Source organism: Oppia nitens, unplaced genomic scaffold, assembly GCF_028296485.1.
Source record: "Oppia nitens isolate AA-2021 unplaced genomic scaffold, nextdenovo-longstitch-racon4-pilon3 scaffold2_pilon_pilon_pilon, whole genome shotgun sequence".
Classification (NCBI taxonomy): domain Eukaryota; kingdom Metazoa; phylum Arthropoda; class Arachnida; order Sarcoptiformes; family Oppiidae; genus Oppia; species Oppia nitens.
Window position 1 is genome coordinate 1,347,569 of NW_026533210.1, and position 14,932 is coordinate 1,362,500.

At 25.2% G+C, this 14,932-nt stretch overlaps 4 protein-coding genes across 4 annotated transcripts in view; all 4 read right to left on the bottom strand.

Moving 5' to 3' along the window:
- Positions 1–188: 188 nt before the first annotated feature.
- Positions 189–2,376, bottom strand: LOC128955214 (acyl-CoA desaturase 1-like). Its single transcript, XM_054300861.1, has 6 exons — positions 2,344–2,376; positions 1,947–2,274; positions 1,223–1,667; positions 811–879; positions 597–665; positions 189–477 (listed from the first exon to the last, which is right to left on the bottom strand). Exons 2-6 carry the CDS (start codon positions 2,239–2,241, stop codon positions 189–191), a joined length of 1,167 nt encoding a protein of 388 aa, XP_054156836.1. The 5' UTR covers positions 2,242–2,274; positions 2,344–2,376.
- Positions 2,377–4,119: 1,743 nt separating this feature from the next.
- LOC128955215 (stearoyl-CoA desaturase 5-like) lies at positions 4,120–6,490 on the bottom strand. Its single transcript, XM_054300862.1, has 5 exons — positions 6,215–6,490; positions 5,464–5,908; positions 4,732–4,800; positions 4,532–4,600; positions 4,120–4,408 (listed from the first exon to the last, which is right to left on the bottom strand). Exons 1-5 carry the CDS (start codon positions 6,444–6,446, stop codon positions 4,120–4,122), a joined length of 1,104 nt encoding a protein of 367 aa, XP_054156837.1. The 5' UTR covers positions 6,447–6,490.
- Positions 6,491–8,055: 1,565 nt separating this feature from the next.
- LOC128955216 (acyl-CoA desaturase-like) lies at positions 8,056–10,834 on the bottom strand. Its single transcript, XM_054300863.1, has 5 exons — positions 10,489–10,834; positions 9,567–10,011; positions 8,722–8,790; positions 8,489–8,557; positions 8,056–8,344 (listed from the first exon to the last, which is right to left on the bottom strand). The coding sequence occupies exons 1-5, from the start codon at positions 10,781–10,783 to the stop codon at positions 8,056–8,058; spliced, it is 1,167 nt and encodes a 388-aa protein (XP_054156838.1). The 5' UTR covers positions 10,784–10,834.
- Positions 10,835–13,607: 2,773 nt separating this feature from the next.
- Positions 13,608–14,932, bottom strand: part of LOC128955217 (pupal cuticle protein 36-like) — a 1,733-nt gene continuing 408 nt past the window's right edge. Inside the window, exons 2-4 of the mRNA XM_054300865.1 lie at positions 14,400–14,613; positions 14,246–14,278; positions 13,608–14,065 (exon numbers count right to left, since the gene is read on the bottom strand). Coding sequence (XP_054156840.1) covers positions 13,608–14,065; positions 14,246–14,278; positions 14,400–14,613 — 705 coding nt within the window. The remainder of the gene's footprint in view (positions 14,066–14,245; positions 14,279–14,399; positions 14,614–14,932) is intronic.

Below are 14,932 nucleotides of genomic sequence, written 5' to 3' on the forward strand. Positions count from 1 at the left end.
AATCATTTTAACATTAAATATGTTATTATATTTATAATAATTATGAAAAATAAAATAATAAGATTACAACCAATTTTTTGTTTAATAATAAAAAACAAAATTAATAATATCAACAATTATTATAATATATTAATAATACAGTATATTATTAGAAAATAATAAAAACTTTATCTATAAATTTGTTTGTTTTAGTTGACTAAACTAATTATAAACCTAATGAAAAACGGTATCCACAGGTGAGCCATACCGATGCCAGTGGCTGTCAAATGTTTCAAACAATATTGAGGAAAACTTTGATGGCTAGCTATATGGCCAGTGGTCAGCTGTTTATCACCGGTACGATCGACTCGACTGATGACCATATCATGTGATACACGTTTCCTATCGGATACCCAACCGATTCGGGCGAAACTGTCGATAAAAAATGTCGTAAAATTCCAGTTATACTTCCAGTCCAACTCCGAGGCCGAGTAATCCCTTCAAGATATACAGTATATACATAACAATTAGATAATGTTATCATTTAGTTTTAAGGAGTGCCACCTCTCCCCACCCGGGGGTGGGTGGGTGGGTTGAGGTAACTGTGCACACTATACCAGGGAAAGGTATGATGATAATTATGATATCCTTCGCCCATAGTCTGAAAGTTGACAAAATTGGTTTCTCTATTGTTTTWAAAAAAAAAAAATTAATTATTCACAAATTAGTACTTATATATATTGTCATATAATTATTAATAGTAATAAATTGCATAATAATAATAATTGTGTGGTTTTTTGTTTGTTTGGTTGTTTGGTTTATAAGCCATACCTGGGATTTATGGTTACATCATATGGACGATTACCCCACATATGAGCCGCTGAATTAACTAGCCAGGTACTATTATTAATATAAAATTAATTAAATAACAAATAAATAAATGTTAAAACTAATAATTATTTATATATATAATTTGATAGAAAACTATGGTTGAGTACTACATACTGTACTAAATATATATTTATTATATATATATTTATATTTATATACAGTATGTTTGGCTGAATAGATGTGCAAAAACTAAAAATTACTGAATATTTTAGTCCAATTAATTAAATTGTTTTTTTTTTGTTAAAAAAATTATACTGTACTAACCTAACATTTTTTTCCAATAGATATAAATTCAAAAAAAAATTAAAATAATATTTTATAATAATAAACCAAATAATTTCATTTGACAAACCTGTTTAATAAATAGATATATCTGAATATAAAACATATGAAAAATGAATTATAAAGTGTTTCCGACCAAAACATTATGGGTATGAGTGTCGGCACAATCACACAAAATACTAATGCCATCGACCGATAGTATCGGTGCTGAAACCGGAGCATCGGATCGTTCCACAGGTCACTCATGTCGACGGTTTGACCTTTGCTTATGACATCGGGATGTCGGCGACACAATAGCCAACCGATATGCGAGAAAAAGAAACCCCGATTGGCATTGTGTGGATCGGCATCGGTTTCCGAGTATTTGTGATGTACCCGATGGTCACGACACCAGTCGTAGACGCTATTTTCTACGGCCATTGTCTGTAATATGCATAACAGTGCCCGCAGCGGTAGATTGGCTTTATAGGAACGATGAGACCATAAACGGTGGGCGCCGGCAGTTATGCCCAAACCTATTATGTGGTGAAGTATGTGTGTATGTGAAGGGAAAGGGATATAAAAATTTCAAAAGAAAGAGAGATTTAATTAAATTTTTGTTATGTATAACAATATACTAAATATCTATATTTTTTATCATATATCACTAGCTTATGGATTATTTTTTGTTGTAATATTTATAGAGCTATTTTTAAACTGATTTAAAAAAACAAATTATCTAAACTAATTAAATATATATATATTATATTAATATATATATAACAAATGGTGTTCATATACAGTACACTACATACCTGAGCAAACAAACATAAGAAACCATGCAATAACTGTTTGATATTTGGCAGCCGTAACCATCAGGTAGGCGCCATACAGGGCACCGATATGTAATAGAGACATAACGATGACATTACGCCAAACAATCTGTAGCCGATATGTGTTGTTACCCAAGGAGTTGATACCGTTTTGTTGTTGTAGGTGTTTGTGGTGGTGATGGTTGTGGACAGTCGGGTGATTTTTTTGGGCAACAATATCATCGCAATGATTTAGGTGCCGAAGCACTGGTTCATTGATTTGATCTACCGGTGCCATAGTGTATGTTTGTATGTGTGTTGTGTCGGTTAACTTAGGGATAAAACAATTAACTTTTGATTTAAAATTGTTATTTAATAAAACTAATTGCAATGAACTTACAAATTAATGCTAACGTTAACTATATATTGATTTTTTTTAAAAATCAAAATTAATTAATTATTTTAACATAATTTATAACTAATACAATATATATCTACAGTATATATATATAACTGTTTATATATTTTATAAGTTGATTATACAGTATCTAAATCGCTATAACCGTTATATACTGTATATATATATATATAATTTGTTTTTTTTTAAATATATCACATAATATTATTTATAAAAAACATTTACACTGGTTATTTTCCAAATATATTTATTTATTTATTTTTATTATTACAAATATATTACAACAACAACAAAACTTTCACAATATTTGAATTTTAATTTGTTGTTAAATTTAACTTTTACTTTGAATTTTATGCAAGTATTTTTATTTTAATTTTTATTATTTTTATTATTATTATTATTATTACCAAATATATGATTTAGACGTATTTTTGCAAAATTATACATATATATAACGTTTTTCATATACGTTTAATTTTAATTGCAAATAAATATTTTAGCAAAAAAAAAATTGGCAATAATAATTTAAATAAAGTTTTTTTCAGGCAATTTAAAACATTATTATTATTTAAAAAAAATATATACAGTATATAAAATAATGTAATAGTTTAATAATATAGTATAGTATAGTAGAATAATATAGTAAAATATTAACACTATATTATGAAATTTTTTTTAATAAAGTTATTTTCAACAGTTTTTATTAATAAACTTAAAGTAAATTACAATTATTAGTTATTTACTGTAATAATAATAATTTTTAATTAATTTTTAATAATTTTTCTATTGATAGCAAAATATTTAATAGATATCTATAAATACATTGAATGCCCGCTTAAAATAAGTGAGTATTAATAAAGTTTTTTTTTAAAAAAATAAATGAATTAAAATATATAAACTTATAAAACTGTAAAATAATTAAAATATAAAATTACAGTACAATTTAACTGAAAAATTAAATTAAAATTATGATAATAAAATATACTGTATATTGTAATGTTTTTTATAAATTAATTATTTCTAAATTTTTTTCATATTTTATTTATCTTAAAAAAAATTTCAACAAAATTAATTTATTTAATTAAATAATTATTATCAAATCAAAAAAAAATATTCTAGAAAATAACAAAAGTTATTGAAAATATTTTACTGGGATTTTTTAAAATTAATTTTTTATTGATATTAAAATTTTTAAAAAATGTAATAAAACTGTAATAAAACTGTATAGTATTGTATAGAGGAGTCTATACCCCTCCTCCCCCTATAAAAATTGTTAACCTTTTTTAACTCTAAAATAAATAAATTTCTATCTTTTATAACCAAAAAAAATAAAATAAAATTTAATCAAAATTTATTTAAAAATAAAACAAATATTAAACTCAAAAATATTAAATTCTAAACTATTAATAAATTTTTTTTGTTTAACTAAATGACTAATTTTTTTTTGTTATTAATTGTTTGTAATATGATTTTTTGAAAATATAATTTCAATGACTTTTTTTAAAAAAAAAATTATAGCATTTGTTTTTATTTTGATCAAAAAATAACAATAATATACATAATATTTATAAAAACAATAAAATAATCATAAGTTTGAATGTTAAGTATAATACAACAAACAAACAAAACAAAAAAAACAATAATAAAATTAACAACAATTCTTATATATATTAATAACAATTATTATTATTATATTTAATAATAAAATTTAAATATTATATATATAAAAAAAAATCATAAAAATCTAATTATTTTTAATTAGTTGACTAAATTAATTAGAAACCTAATGAGAAACGGTATCCATAGTTGAGACATACTGCAACAAAATGCCGTCACATGGCTTAGACAAAACTGGGCATCAGTTTGATGGCTAGCTATATGGCCAGTGGTCAGCTGTTTATCACCGGTACGATCCACACGACTGGTAACCATATCATTGGATACACGTTTCCTATCGGATGCCCAACCGATTCGGGCGAAACTGTCGATAAAAAATGTCGTAAAATTCCAGTTATACTTCCAGTCCAACTCCGAGGCCGAGTAATCCCTTCAAGATATATATATATATATATATGTATATACATAACAATTAGATTTTAGATCCTTTTTTTAAGGAGTATCACCTCTACCCCCCGGGGTGGGTGGGGTGGAGGTAACTGTGCACACTTACCAGGGAAAGGTATGATGATAATTATGGTAGCCCTCGCCCATAGTTATATATGTAGCAATATTACACTCTCTATTGTTTTTGTTTTTTTAATTTGAATAAAAAATATACAAATTAGCTAATTTTGACCTTGCACTATTATATATATAGTATTTAAATAATTTACATAATAATAATAATAATTGTGTGATTATTAGTCATACCTGGGATTTATGGTTATATCATATGGACGATTGCCCCACATATGAGCCGCTGAATTAACTAGCCAGGTACTATTATTAAATATAAAATTAATTAATTATAATTAATTAATTTAAAAGTAAAATAATTAAATTCTAAAACATTTTTTTTTGTTGAAAAAATACTTATTTCTATTCTAATTAATTAATTAATTAATATCAATATTTTTTATTATTTAAATTAAGTTAAATAAATTGAATTTTATAAAATAATCAAAAAAATATTTATTGTGTACATTAAAACTATAATTATACTGTATATAGAAAATTTTGAATCAGTATTTTGAAATGTTTGATACGATATATGATACTAAATATATACTAAAAAAATAATAGTTTAATATAATATAAGTTTAATATAAGTTTAATATTATTATATTAAATTAGTATTTACTGTATTATTGAATTGTATATTTAAAGTAAATATTTTATAAAAGTTGTAAAATTAAAAATATTAATTATTAATCACTATTTATTTTTTTCAATCCTATTAAAATTTTTACAAATAAACCTCCAAGGAGGAAATTAACTAAAAAAATAAAATTGACTAATTTTACTTTTTTTTATAATAATAATTTTTTAAAAAAAATAACTCATCTAACATACAGTAAAACCTGAGATACTGTATTATTATTAGTATCCAATATATAATATAATTTTAATAATAATAATAATAATAATAAATTTATAACAAACCTGTTTAATGTATAAATATATCGGAATATAAAACATATGAAAAATGAATTATAAAGTGTTTCCGACCAAAACATTACGGGTATGAGTGTCGGCACAATCACACAAAATACTAATGCCATCGACCGATAGTATCGGTGCTGAAACCGGAGCATCGGATCGTTCCACAGGTCACTCAAGTCTACCGATTGGCCTTTGAGTTGGACGTCGGGATGTTTGCGGCACAATAGCCAACCGATATGGGCGAAAAAGAACCCCCTGTTGGCATTGTGGGGGTCGGCATCGGTTTCCGAGTACTTGTGATGCACCCGATGCTCACGACACCAGTCGTAGACGCTATTTTCTACGGCCATTGTCTGCAATATGCATAACAGTGCCCTCAGGCCTAGATTGGCTTTGTATGAACGGTGAGACCATAAACGATGGGCGCCAGCAGTTATGCCCATACCTATTATGTTGGTGAAGTGTGAGTTAGGGAGGGGAGCGGAGGGGGGGAAAGGGAGATACAAATTGCGAGAGTGTGAGAGAGAGAGTTAACTTAAAATTTTCGGTACAATTATAATCTACTGCTTCTGTATAATATAGAGTAAGATTTATATATATATATATATATATTGATTATACCGTATATGTACTGATATATTACTAGCTTATGTATCTTAAAAGCTTAGGGATTATTTTAAATAAACTAATTATGTTCACAAAAAAAAAACAAATTATCTAGCTAATTTAAAAAAAACAAAACAAAACATACCTGAAAATATGTACATGAAAAACCAGGCGATAACTGTTTGATATTTGGCGGCCGTAACCATCAGGTAGGCGCCATACAGGGCACCGATATGTAATATAGCCATTACGATGACATTACGCCAAACAATCTCCAGTTTATACGGGGAATCCGTACCCAAATGGTTGACATCATTTTGTTGGTGTTGGTGTTCATAATGGTTGTGGACAGTCGTGTGATGTTTTTCTTGGATCATATCATCGGTATTATCATTATTATTACGGCAACGAAGTACCGGTTCTTCCATTTGATCTACCGGTGCCATTTGGTATCGGTTAACTTTTTTTTATAGTTAACGGTAATAATAATAATTGAAATAATAATTTTTTTTTATTATTTATTAATAATAAAATAAACTATTTATTAAACTTTTATTTTAAAATTATTATTATGAAAAATATTATTAAAAAATAGTTAAAAACTATTTTTGTGTGAATTTTTTTCTAATTAATTAATAATACATTTTATTGAAACATTTGAAAGATATAATTTAGAAATTATATTTATACTGTATATATATATACATATATAAAAATTTATTAATTATAATAAATATTTTTATATTGTTTTTTTTTTGAGTTAATATATTTTAATTAAATCACATAATATATTATTTATCATAAAACATTTACACTGGTTAATTTCAAATATAATTTATCTATAAATTATATCTATAAATAAATTATTATTTTTTTATAAAATGCATGAATAACAAAATTTTACAAAAAAATATATTACAATTATTTTATAAAAAACTTTCACAATATTTAGTACTGTATTAATACTGTTAAAAAAATAAAATAATTAAATTTAATTGTTTAACATTTTTTATTTAATCATTTTATAACAGTATTAATACTACTAATAATATTATTAGCAAATTATAATATTATAAATATAATATTTTGTGTGACAAACATATTTGACGTATTTTTGTAAAAAAAAAAATTAATTATTATTTTATATATATATTTGAATTTTATTTCAAACAATATATATATATATAGTCATAAAACTTAGGCAACAATAATACTGTATAAAAATAAGATAAAAAAAATTTCGGTGATAAGGAAAATGACAATTTAGTTATAATACATTACTTTTTAATTTTTAAAAACAGTTTAAAAAACATTAAAATAATAATAATGTAAAAATAAAGTTTAAAAACTATTTAGTATAAATTATTTTGAAAAATAATTAATTAAATATTATTTTAAAAATAAGTGAAAGTGTTATTAATAATTATTTTTTGTTGTTATTGTAAAACAACTGGTGCCGGATCATACATGTAAGTAAATCATAAAGTTACCCAGGTTAGCATAAAATATTATTAATAATTAAAAATAATAATGTTATTTATCAAGTATAAAAATATTGAAACACCTATTATTAATTTTTGTTTATGTTTACAAATAATATAAAATAAAAATAATATTTTTTTTTTAAATATAATTTTATAAAGATTTATTTATTTTATTGTTTTTATTATTATCATTTTTTTATATTAATATTATCAAATTATTAATAATAATTCATTACTACTATCATAGCTTATTTTAAATTTAATTGTGGGTCTATTTTTATTTTAATAAAATTGTGAACAAAATAATAATAATAATTAATTTAAAAAAAACAAATAACAATAATATAATATTATTTACAGTAAGTTTTTTTTATATAAAGTGCAACAAAATCTAATTTAATTAAAATTATTAATAACAAAAAAAAAGTATTTAATAGGAAATAATATGTTTTGTTTATTTTAAATTTAATTTAACAAAATTTTTTTTAATTAATTTATTTATTTAGTTGACTAAATTAATTAGAAACCTAATGATAAACGGTATCCACAGGTGAGCCATACCGATACCAGTGGCTGTCAAATGTTTCAAACAAAATTGTAGGAAACTTTGACGGCTAGCTATATGGCCAGTGGTCAGCTGTTTATCACCGGTACGATCCACACGACTGGTGACCACATCATTGGATACACGTTTCCTATCGGATGCCCAACCGATTCGGGCGAAACTGTCGATAAAAAATGTCGTAAAATTCCAGTTGTACTGCCAGTCCAACTCCGAGGCCGAGTAATCCCTATATATATATAACAATTCAAACAAACAAACAAATTAATTAATTAATTAAAACTAAATATATAATAATTTAGATAATGTGAACATTATTTTTTAAAGGAGTGGCACATTCACCCCGAGGTTGGGGGAGGAGGGGCTGTCTTACCAGGGAAAGGTATGATGATAATTATGGTAACCCTCGCCCATAGTTTGAAATGTGGCAAAACCGCACTCTCTATTGTTTTTTATAAAAAAATTAATTATTTAAAAATTATTTTATTTAATTAATCAATTAATTAAAACCACAAATTAACTAATTTTATTTTCGCACAATTAGTTAGATTACTAATTTACATAATAATAATAATTGTATTATTATTTTTGGTTTATAAGCCATACCTGGGATTTATGGTTACATCATATGGACGATTGCCCCACATATGAGCCGCTGAATTAACTAGCCAGGTACTATTATTAATATAAAATTAATTAAATAATTAATTAGTTAATTAAAAAAATTATAGAAATAAATGTTTAAAACAGTTTATATAAATTAATTATTTAAAAAAAAAACTAATAATTTATATACACTATTAATGTTTAAGTTAAGTTATATATTTACTAATAACTAATAATTTAAAATTAACTAATTATAGTTACATAATTAACGAAATTAACAATTATTGTTTGAAATACTGTATATATATATGTAGTATAAAAAAATAATATTTTTTTAATGTAATAACATTTTGCTTTTAAGTAGTATTTTATTTTTATTTGTTTGTTAATAAATAATACTATTGTACCGTAAATAATAAAAAAATAATAATTACTGTTATCGTTGTATTTAAAAACTATTATAAAATACTAGTGTGAATACGGTATAACTTTTTTTTAAAAAAAATATGTAATTTATTGTCTTAGATTTTTTTAGGTTCAATTAAATTTAACAAATAAATCTACTACTAATCCATGGAAATTAAATAATTAAAAAAAAGTAATTTTAATTTTTTCTAAATCATCTAAATCTAAGATACACTATAACCTAATAACAACAACAATAACTTTTAATAGATATCTTTCTAATAAAAATTTTAAATAATTTATTTTCTAGAAATATACAAATATTAGTATTTAAAATATATGTAATAATTTTTGTTATAAAGTTATAGATATATTGTATAGTTATATACATTATATATATACATATTGTATATATTATTTGATATACAGTAATGGCAAACCTGTTTAATGTATAGATATATCGAAACATAAAGCATATGTAAAATGAATTGAACAGTGTTTCCGACCAAAACAGCGCCGGTATGAGTGTCGGCACAATCACACAAAACACTAATATCATCGGCCGATAGTTCCGGTGCTGAAACCGTAGCATCGGATCGTTCCACAGGTCACTCATGTCTACCGATTGGCCTTTGAGTTGGACGTCGGGATGCTTGCGGCACAATAGCCAACCGATATGGGCAAAAAAGAACCCCCTGTTGGCATTGTGGGGGTCGGCATCGGTTTCCGAGTACTTGTGATGCACCCGATGGTCACGACACCAGTCGTAGACGCTGTTCTGTAGGGCCATTGTCTGAAATATGCATAACAGTGCCTTCAGGGGTAGGTTGGCTTTGTATGAACGGTGAGACCATAAACGGTGGGCGCCAGCAGTTATGCCCAAACCTATTATGTGGTGAAGTGTGAGTAAGTAAGTGAGTGAGTGAGTGAGTGAGTGAGTGAGTGAGTGAGTGAGTGAGTGAGTGAGTGAGTGAGTGAGTGAGTGAGTGAGTGAGTGAGTGAGTGAGTGAGTGAGTGAGTGAGTGAGTGAGTGAGTGAGTGAGTGAGTGAGTGAGTGAGTGAGGGATTCAAATTTGCAACAAACACACAGAGAGAGAGAGAGAGAGAGAGAGAGAGAGAGAGAGAGAGAGAGAGTTAATTAAATTTTCGTTATAATTATAACCCACTGATTGTGGATAATATAAAGTAAGGTTAGTATAAACAGTATATATATATATATATATATTGTAATATATTATTAGCTTATATATCTTGAAGCTTATGGATTATTTCTAGATAAATGATCTTTATTTTTTAAAAAACAAATTATCTAGGTAATTAAAATTAAAAAAAAACAAATCTATACAATAGTACAGTACATACCTGAGCACATATACATAAGAAACCAGGCGATAACTGTTTGATATTTGGCAGCCGTAATCATCAGGTAGGCGCCATACAGGGCACCGATATGTAATAGAGACATAATGAAGACATTACGCCAAACAATCTCTAGCTTATATGTGTTGTTCCCCAGAGAGTTGACACCGTTTTGTTGTTGTTGTTGCTGTTGTTGATGATGGTTGTGGACAGTCGGGTGATGTTTTTCGTGTAGTACATCATTGTTATTATTACGGCAACGAAGCACTGGCTCCTCGATTTGATCTACCGGTGCCATAATGTGTGTGTATGTATGTATGTGTGGTGTCGGCTAACTTTGTGTTGTTGACGGGTAATAATTAACTTTTAATTTATATTTTTGTTAATAAAAAAACAATTGCACTAAAATTATTAAAATTATTATATATATATTAGCAGATATTATTAATTATTTATTAATTATTTAAAATTAATTAATTAATAATACATTGATTAATCATTTATAATTAATATTTAATCGTTGACAGTATTATACCGATTATATTGTAAATTAAAATTTATTTAATTATATTTAATTGTTATAAATATTTATATATATTTTGTAAATGTATTTTTACAAAAAATTAATATCTATTTTTAATTAAATCACACATTTAATTAATTTTTTTTGAAAACAACTTACACTGGTTATTTTCAATTGAATTATATTTATATATGTAAATCAATTATTATAACAAATAACAATTACACCGATTAAACAAAATTTTGACAAATATTTACACAAAAACTTTCACAATATTTTTATATATATATTAATAGTTACTTATTTTTGTTGTTAAACATTTACATTGAATTTCATACTCAAAAAAATAATTTTTTAATATAATTTGTTTTTTATGACAAAAACACATAACATATACATACAGTACATTTGACGTATTATTTTTGCACAAATATATAAATTTATATATTATTATTATTATTATTTTATCATATAACTGAATTTGAATTTTATTTTTTTAATTGCAAACAAAAATATTAGGCAATAATATTAGAAATAATAATTTGTTTGTCGGATAAGGAAAATAACATTATAAGTTATAAGACATTACTAATATTTTTTATTATTTAAATAAAAAAAACAGTTAATTAGAAAAAATATGTATTATAATAGTATAGTAAAATATTGGGCCATAATATTATCAACAAAAAAATAAATAAAATTAATATATATATTATAATATTTTTTTTAAAAAAAATAATAAGTAAAAGTATTATATGAATATAAAAGGGCTGACCTTTTAAACAACTGGTGCCGATATCCTGGGACTGGCATTGATATCCAGTACTAATAGATTTTGTTTTTTTTTATTATTAAATAATTTAAGTAAATGGTTGTCAAGTAATAGTACAGTATATAGTATATTAGTAACACTTTTTTTTACTTATATTATATAGTATTTTAAATACAGTATTATTATTATTATTATTAGTTTCATGCAATACTAACCTACTGTTTCACTCATACATACATACATACATACAGTATATTTAAGATAATAGTTGGCCAACAAAATACTTTTAAAAGTTGTCATTTAGTATTAGTATTATAATAAACTAATTAAAATAATAATAATAATAATAACAAAACAAAAATTGCTTTTAAACTATTAGCCTATTAAATTAGTTAGTTAGACCTCGACTTTCACTTTTTATTTTAGATATTTATTTATTTATTTAATTTGAATTGAATTGATTAGGATAAAAATTTTTAATTTAATTTTGTTATTAACAAAAAAATAATAATAATTAATAATAAAATAGAGATTTATATCATTAAACATATATACAGTATATATATACTGTATATAAAGTATAGGGACAACACAATTGCGTGTTTGAATATATAAAAAAAAGTAATTTTATTTTATTAAAAAAAACTATTATTATTATTATTATTAAATTGTCTTAAATTGTTTGTTATATTAGATATATATATATTACAGTTGAAGTTCATGGATAACAACAACAAAATAAAAAAACACTAATTAATCAAATCAATTGTCACAACAACAACAAAAATTACAGTAATAATAGCAAAAAATATTGTAATAATAATAATAATAATACATAGTATTCACAATTGTCATCAAAAAAAACCTAATATATATTATCACTAAAAAAAAGTATTATATATTTTGTCATTAAAAACCCAATATATTGTTATTTATAATATTAAAAACCCAATATATTATTGTTAGAAATATACACACAGTATTGATATAAAATACTAAATTATAATATAATTATTATATATCTATATTTAAAAAAAAAAATTGTGGTTAACATTTTATATGTCAAAAAATAAGACTCATATATATATATATATTGGTATTTTCAAAAAAAATAATATTTTTATTACATTTATAAATATATAAATTGTATTCAAATATACGTATGAAAAGTAAAATAAATTGATGAATATTAGAGATAAAATAAAATGTGATTTAATGTGATTTTTTTGTAACTAATTTTTTTAAAACATAATAATAATTTTATTATATTTCTCATACTAATAGTTATTAATAGTTTGTTAATAAGTAATAGATATTAAATATATTATAAATACTAAATACTGACTATAAGTTAAATTGTAATTATTTATTTGTAAAAAAAATTATCAACTTTTATAAGTTATAACTTTGTTTTTAATAATTTTTATTTTAGAGTAAAGTATTCAATTGCATTAATAAACATATAAATATTAAAAATAAATTTCAATTCAATAATTACTAATATATATTAAAAAAATATTTACAGAAAATATATTATATTAAATAATTACTGTATAATTATTAACATAAAAATTTATTTATTGCAAAACAAAAATAATATATTAATTTGATTAAAAAAAATTATGAATGATAATAACAATAATAATAATAATAATAAACTATACAATATATATATATTAAAAAATATAATTTAAATTTTACAATAATAATAATAATAATAATAATAATCATCATATTTAACATAAAAAAAATCATATTTAATGGTATATTTTAACGGCAACTATCAGATAGACGACCACTTGAACGGGCATTTCATAGTAGATGTATTCAACCGAATAGACCGCCGCCAGTGCCAGCCTTTTTAGCTGCCGATGCCTTAGCGCCGGCAGCAGCAGCCTTAGCACCGGCAGCTTTGGCTCCGGCAGCCGCCTTAGCGCCTGCTTTAGCGCCAGCTGCAGCCGCTGCAGCCTTTTTGCCAGCTTTGCCAGCCTTGGCCGCACCGGCGGCACCGGCAGCTCCGGCCCAGCCTGCCTTTTTAGCTCCACCACCGGCAGCACCGCCAGCGGCAAATCCACCGCCGGCCTTACCGAACTTGAATCCCTGGGCCATACCGAATGTCTTGACCGACCCGAACTTGGCATTATGGCCGGCACCGAACGCTTTGGCGAACTTTCCCTTTTTGCCGCCTTTGGCAAACTTTGAACCGGCCGCACCAAAAGCGCCCGCTTTGGCACCCTTTTTGCCGCCGGCAGCGGCCGCTGCGCCTCCTGTTGCGAATCCGCCAGCTATTCAATCAACAACAAAAAAAGAAAATAAATATTTGCTAACTGTCCTCTCTCTCTCTCCCCTCTCACTCACTTACTCACTCACTCACTCACTCTCTCTCTCTCTCTCTCTCACATACAAACTTAAAAACTAAATTAACAAAAGTTTTTATTAATTATTATTATTATTATTTAACTTACATTTGGCTGCTTTAGCACCGGCAGCTGCGGCTCCTGTATGTATGTAAAAAAATAAATAATATTGTTTTAGTTAATTAATAAGTAAAATGTAGACAAAAAACAAACAAACAGCAAAAAAAGTTTACAGGTATTAAACAATAGTCGTTTTGTTTACCTTTAGCTCCGGCAGCGGCCGCCGCGGCTCCAGCTTTGGCCGCTTTGGCACCGGCAGCTGCCGCAGCTCCGCCCGCTTTTCCGCCGCCTCCCGACTCGGCCACTGCCAGATCCAGTTCGCTTGAGTCGGTATCCAATTCGTCGTCGACAACCACCAGATTGTCGTCCATGTCCTGAGCGATAACCGCCGCACCGATGACTAGACATAAGAGTAACTAAAAAACACAAAAAAAAATTATAACAGAAAATAAATTACTGTTTTTTTCGTGTCTTCAAAAAAAACTAAATGATTTTAAAGTATTGCTAATAATATTAATAATGAAAAATATTAATTACATATTTGAACAACATTTTGGTGCTATATATCTAATACACAAAAAAATATAAAATAAAATAATACTAAACGACTACAAAACTAACTAATTTTAGACTAAAAAAAAAGTATTATAAGTTTTTTTTTGGTCTAAAAAAATACTTTTATTTTCTATCACTAACTGTTTGTGATATGATTTTGAAAATCTAAATTCAGTTACT

Excerpts from the sequence above, each read along its gene's own strand:
- LOC128955215 (XM_054300862.1), bottom strand. The coding sequence starts at position 6,446 with ATGATCCAAGAAAAACATCACACGACTGTCCACAACCATTATGAACAC. Across the intron at positions 4,801-5,463 it reads TATATTTATACATTAAACAG|TACCTGGCTAGTTAATTCAG; the intron begins GTTTGTTATAAA and ends ATTTAATAATAG. Across the intron at positions 4,601-4,731 it reads GATATAACCATAAATCCCAG|AGAGTGTAATATTGCTACAT; the intron begins GTATGACTAATA and ends CAAAAACAATAG.
- LOC128955216 (XM_054300863.1), bottom strand. The coding sequence starts at position 10,783 with ATGGCACCGGTAGATCAAATCGAGGAGCCAGTGCTTCGTTGCCGTAAT. Across the intron at positions 10,012-10,488 it reads TCTTATGTATATGTGCTCAG|GTTTGGGCATAACTGCTGGC; the intron begins GTATGTACTGTA and ends ACCACATAATAG. Across the intron at positions 8,345-8,488 it reads TATCATCATACCTTTCCCTG|GGATTACTCGGCCTCGGAGT; the intron begins GTAAGACAGCCC and ends ATATATATATAG.
- LOC128955214 (XM_054300861.1), bottom strand. The coding sequence starts at position 2,241 with ATGGCACCGGTAGATCAAATCAATGAACCAGTGCTTCGGCACCTAAAT. Across the intron at positions 1,668-1,946 it reads TCTTATGTTTGTTTGCTCAG|GTTTGGGCATAACTGCCGGC; the intron begins GTATGTAGTGTA and ends ACCACATAATAG. Across the intron at positions 478-596 it reads TATCATCATACCTTTCCCTG|GGATTACTCGGCCTCGGAGT; the intron begins GTATAGTGTGCA and ends TATATCTTGAAG.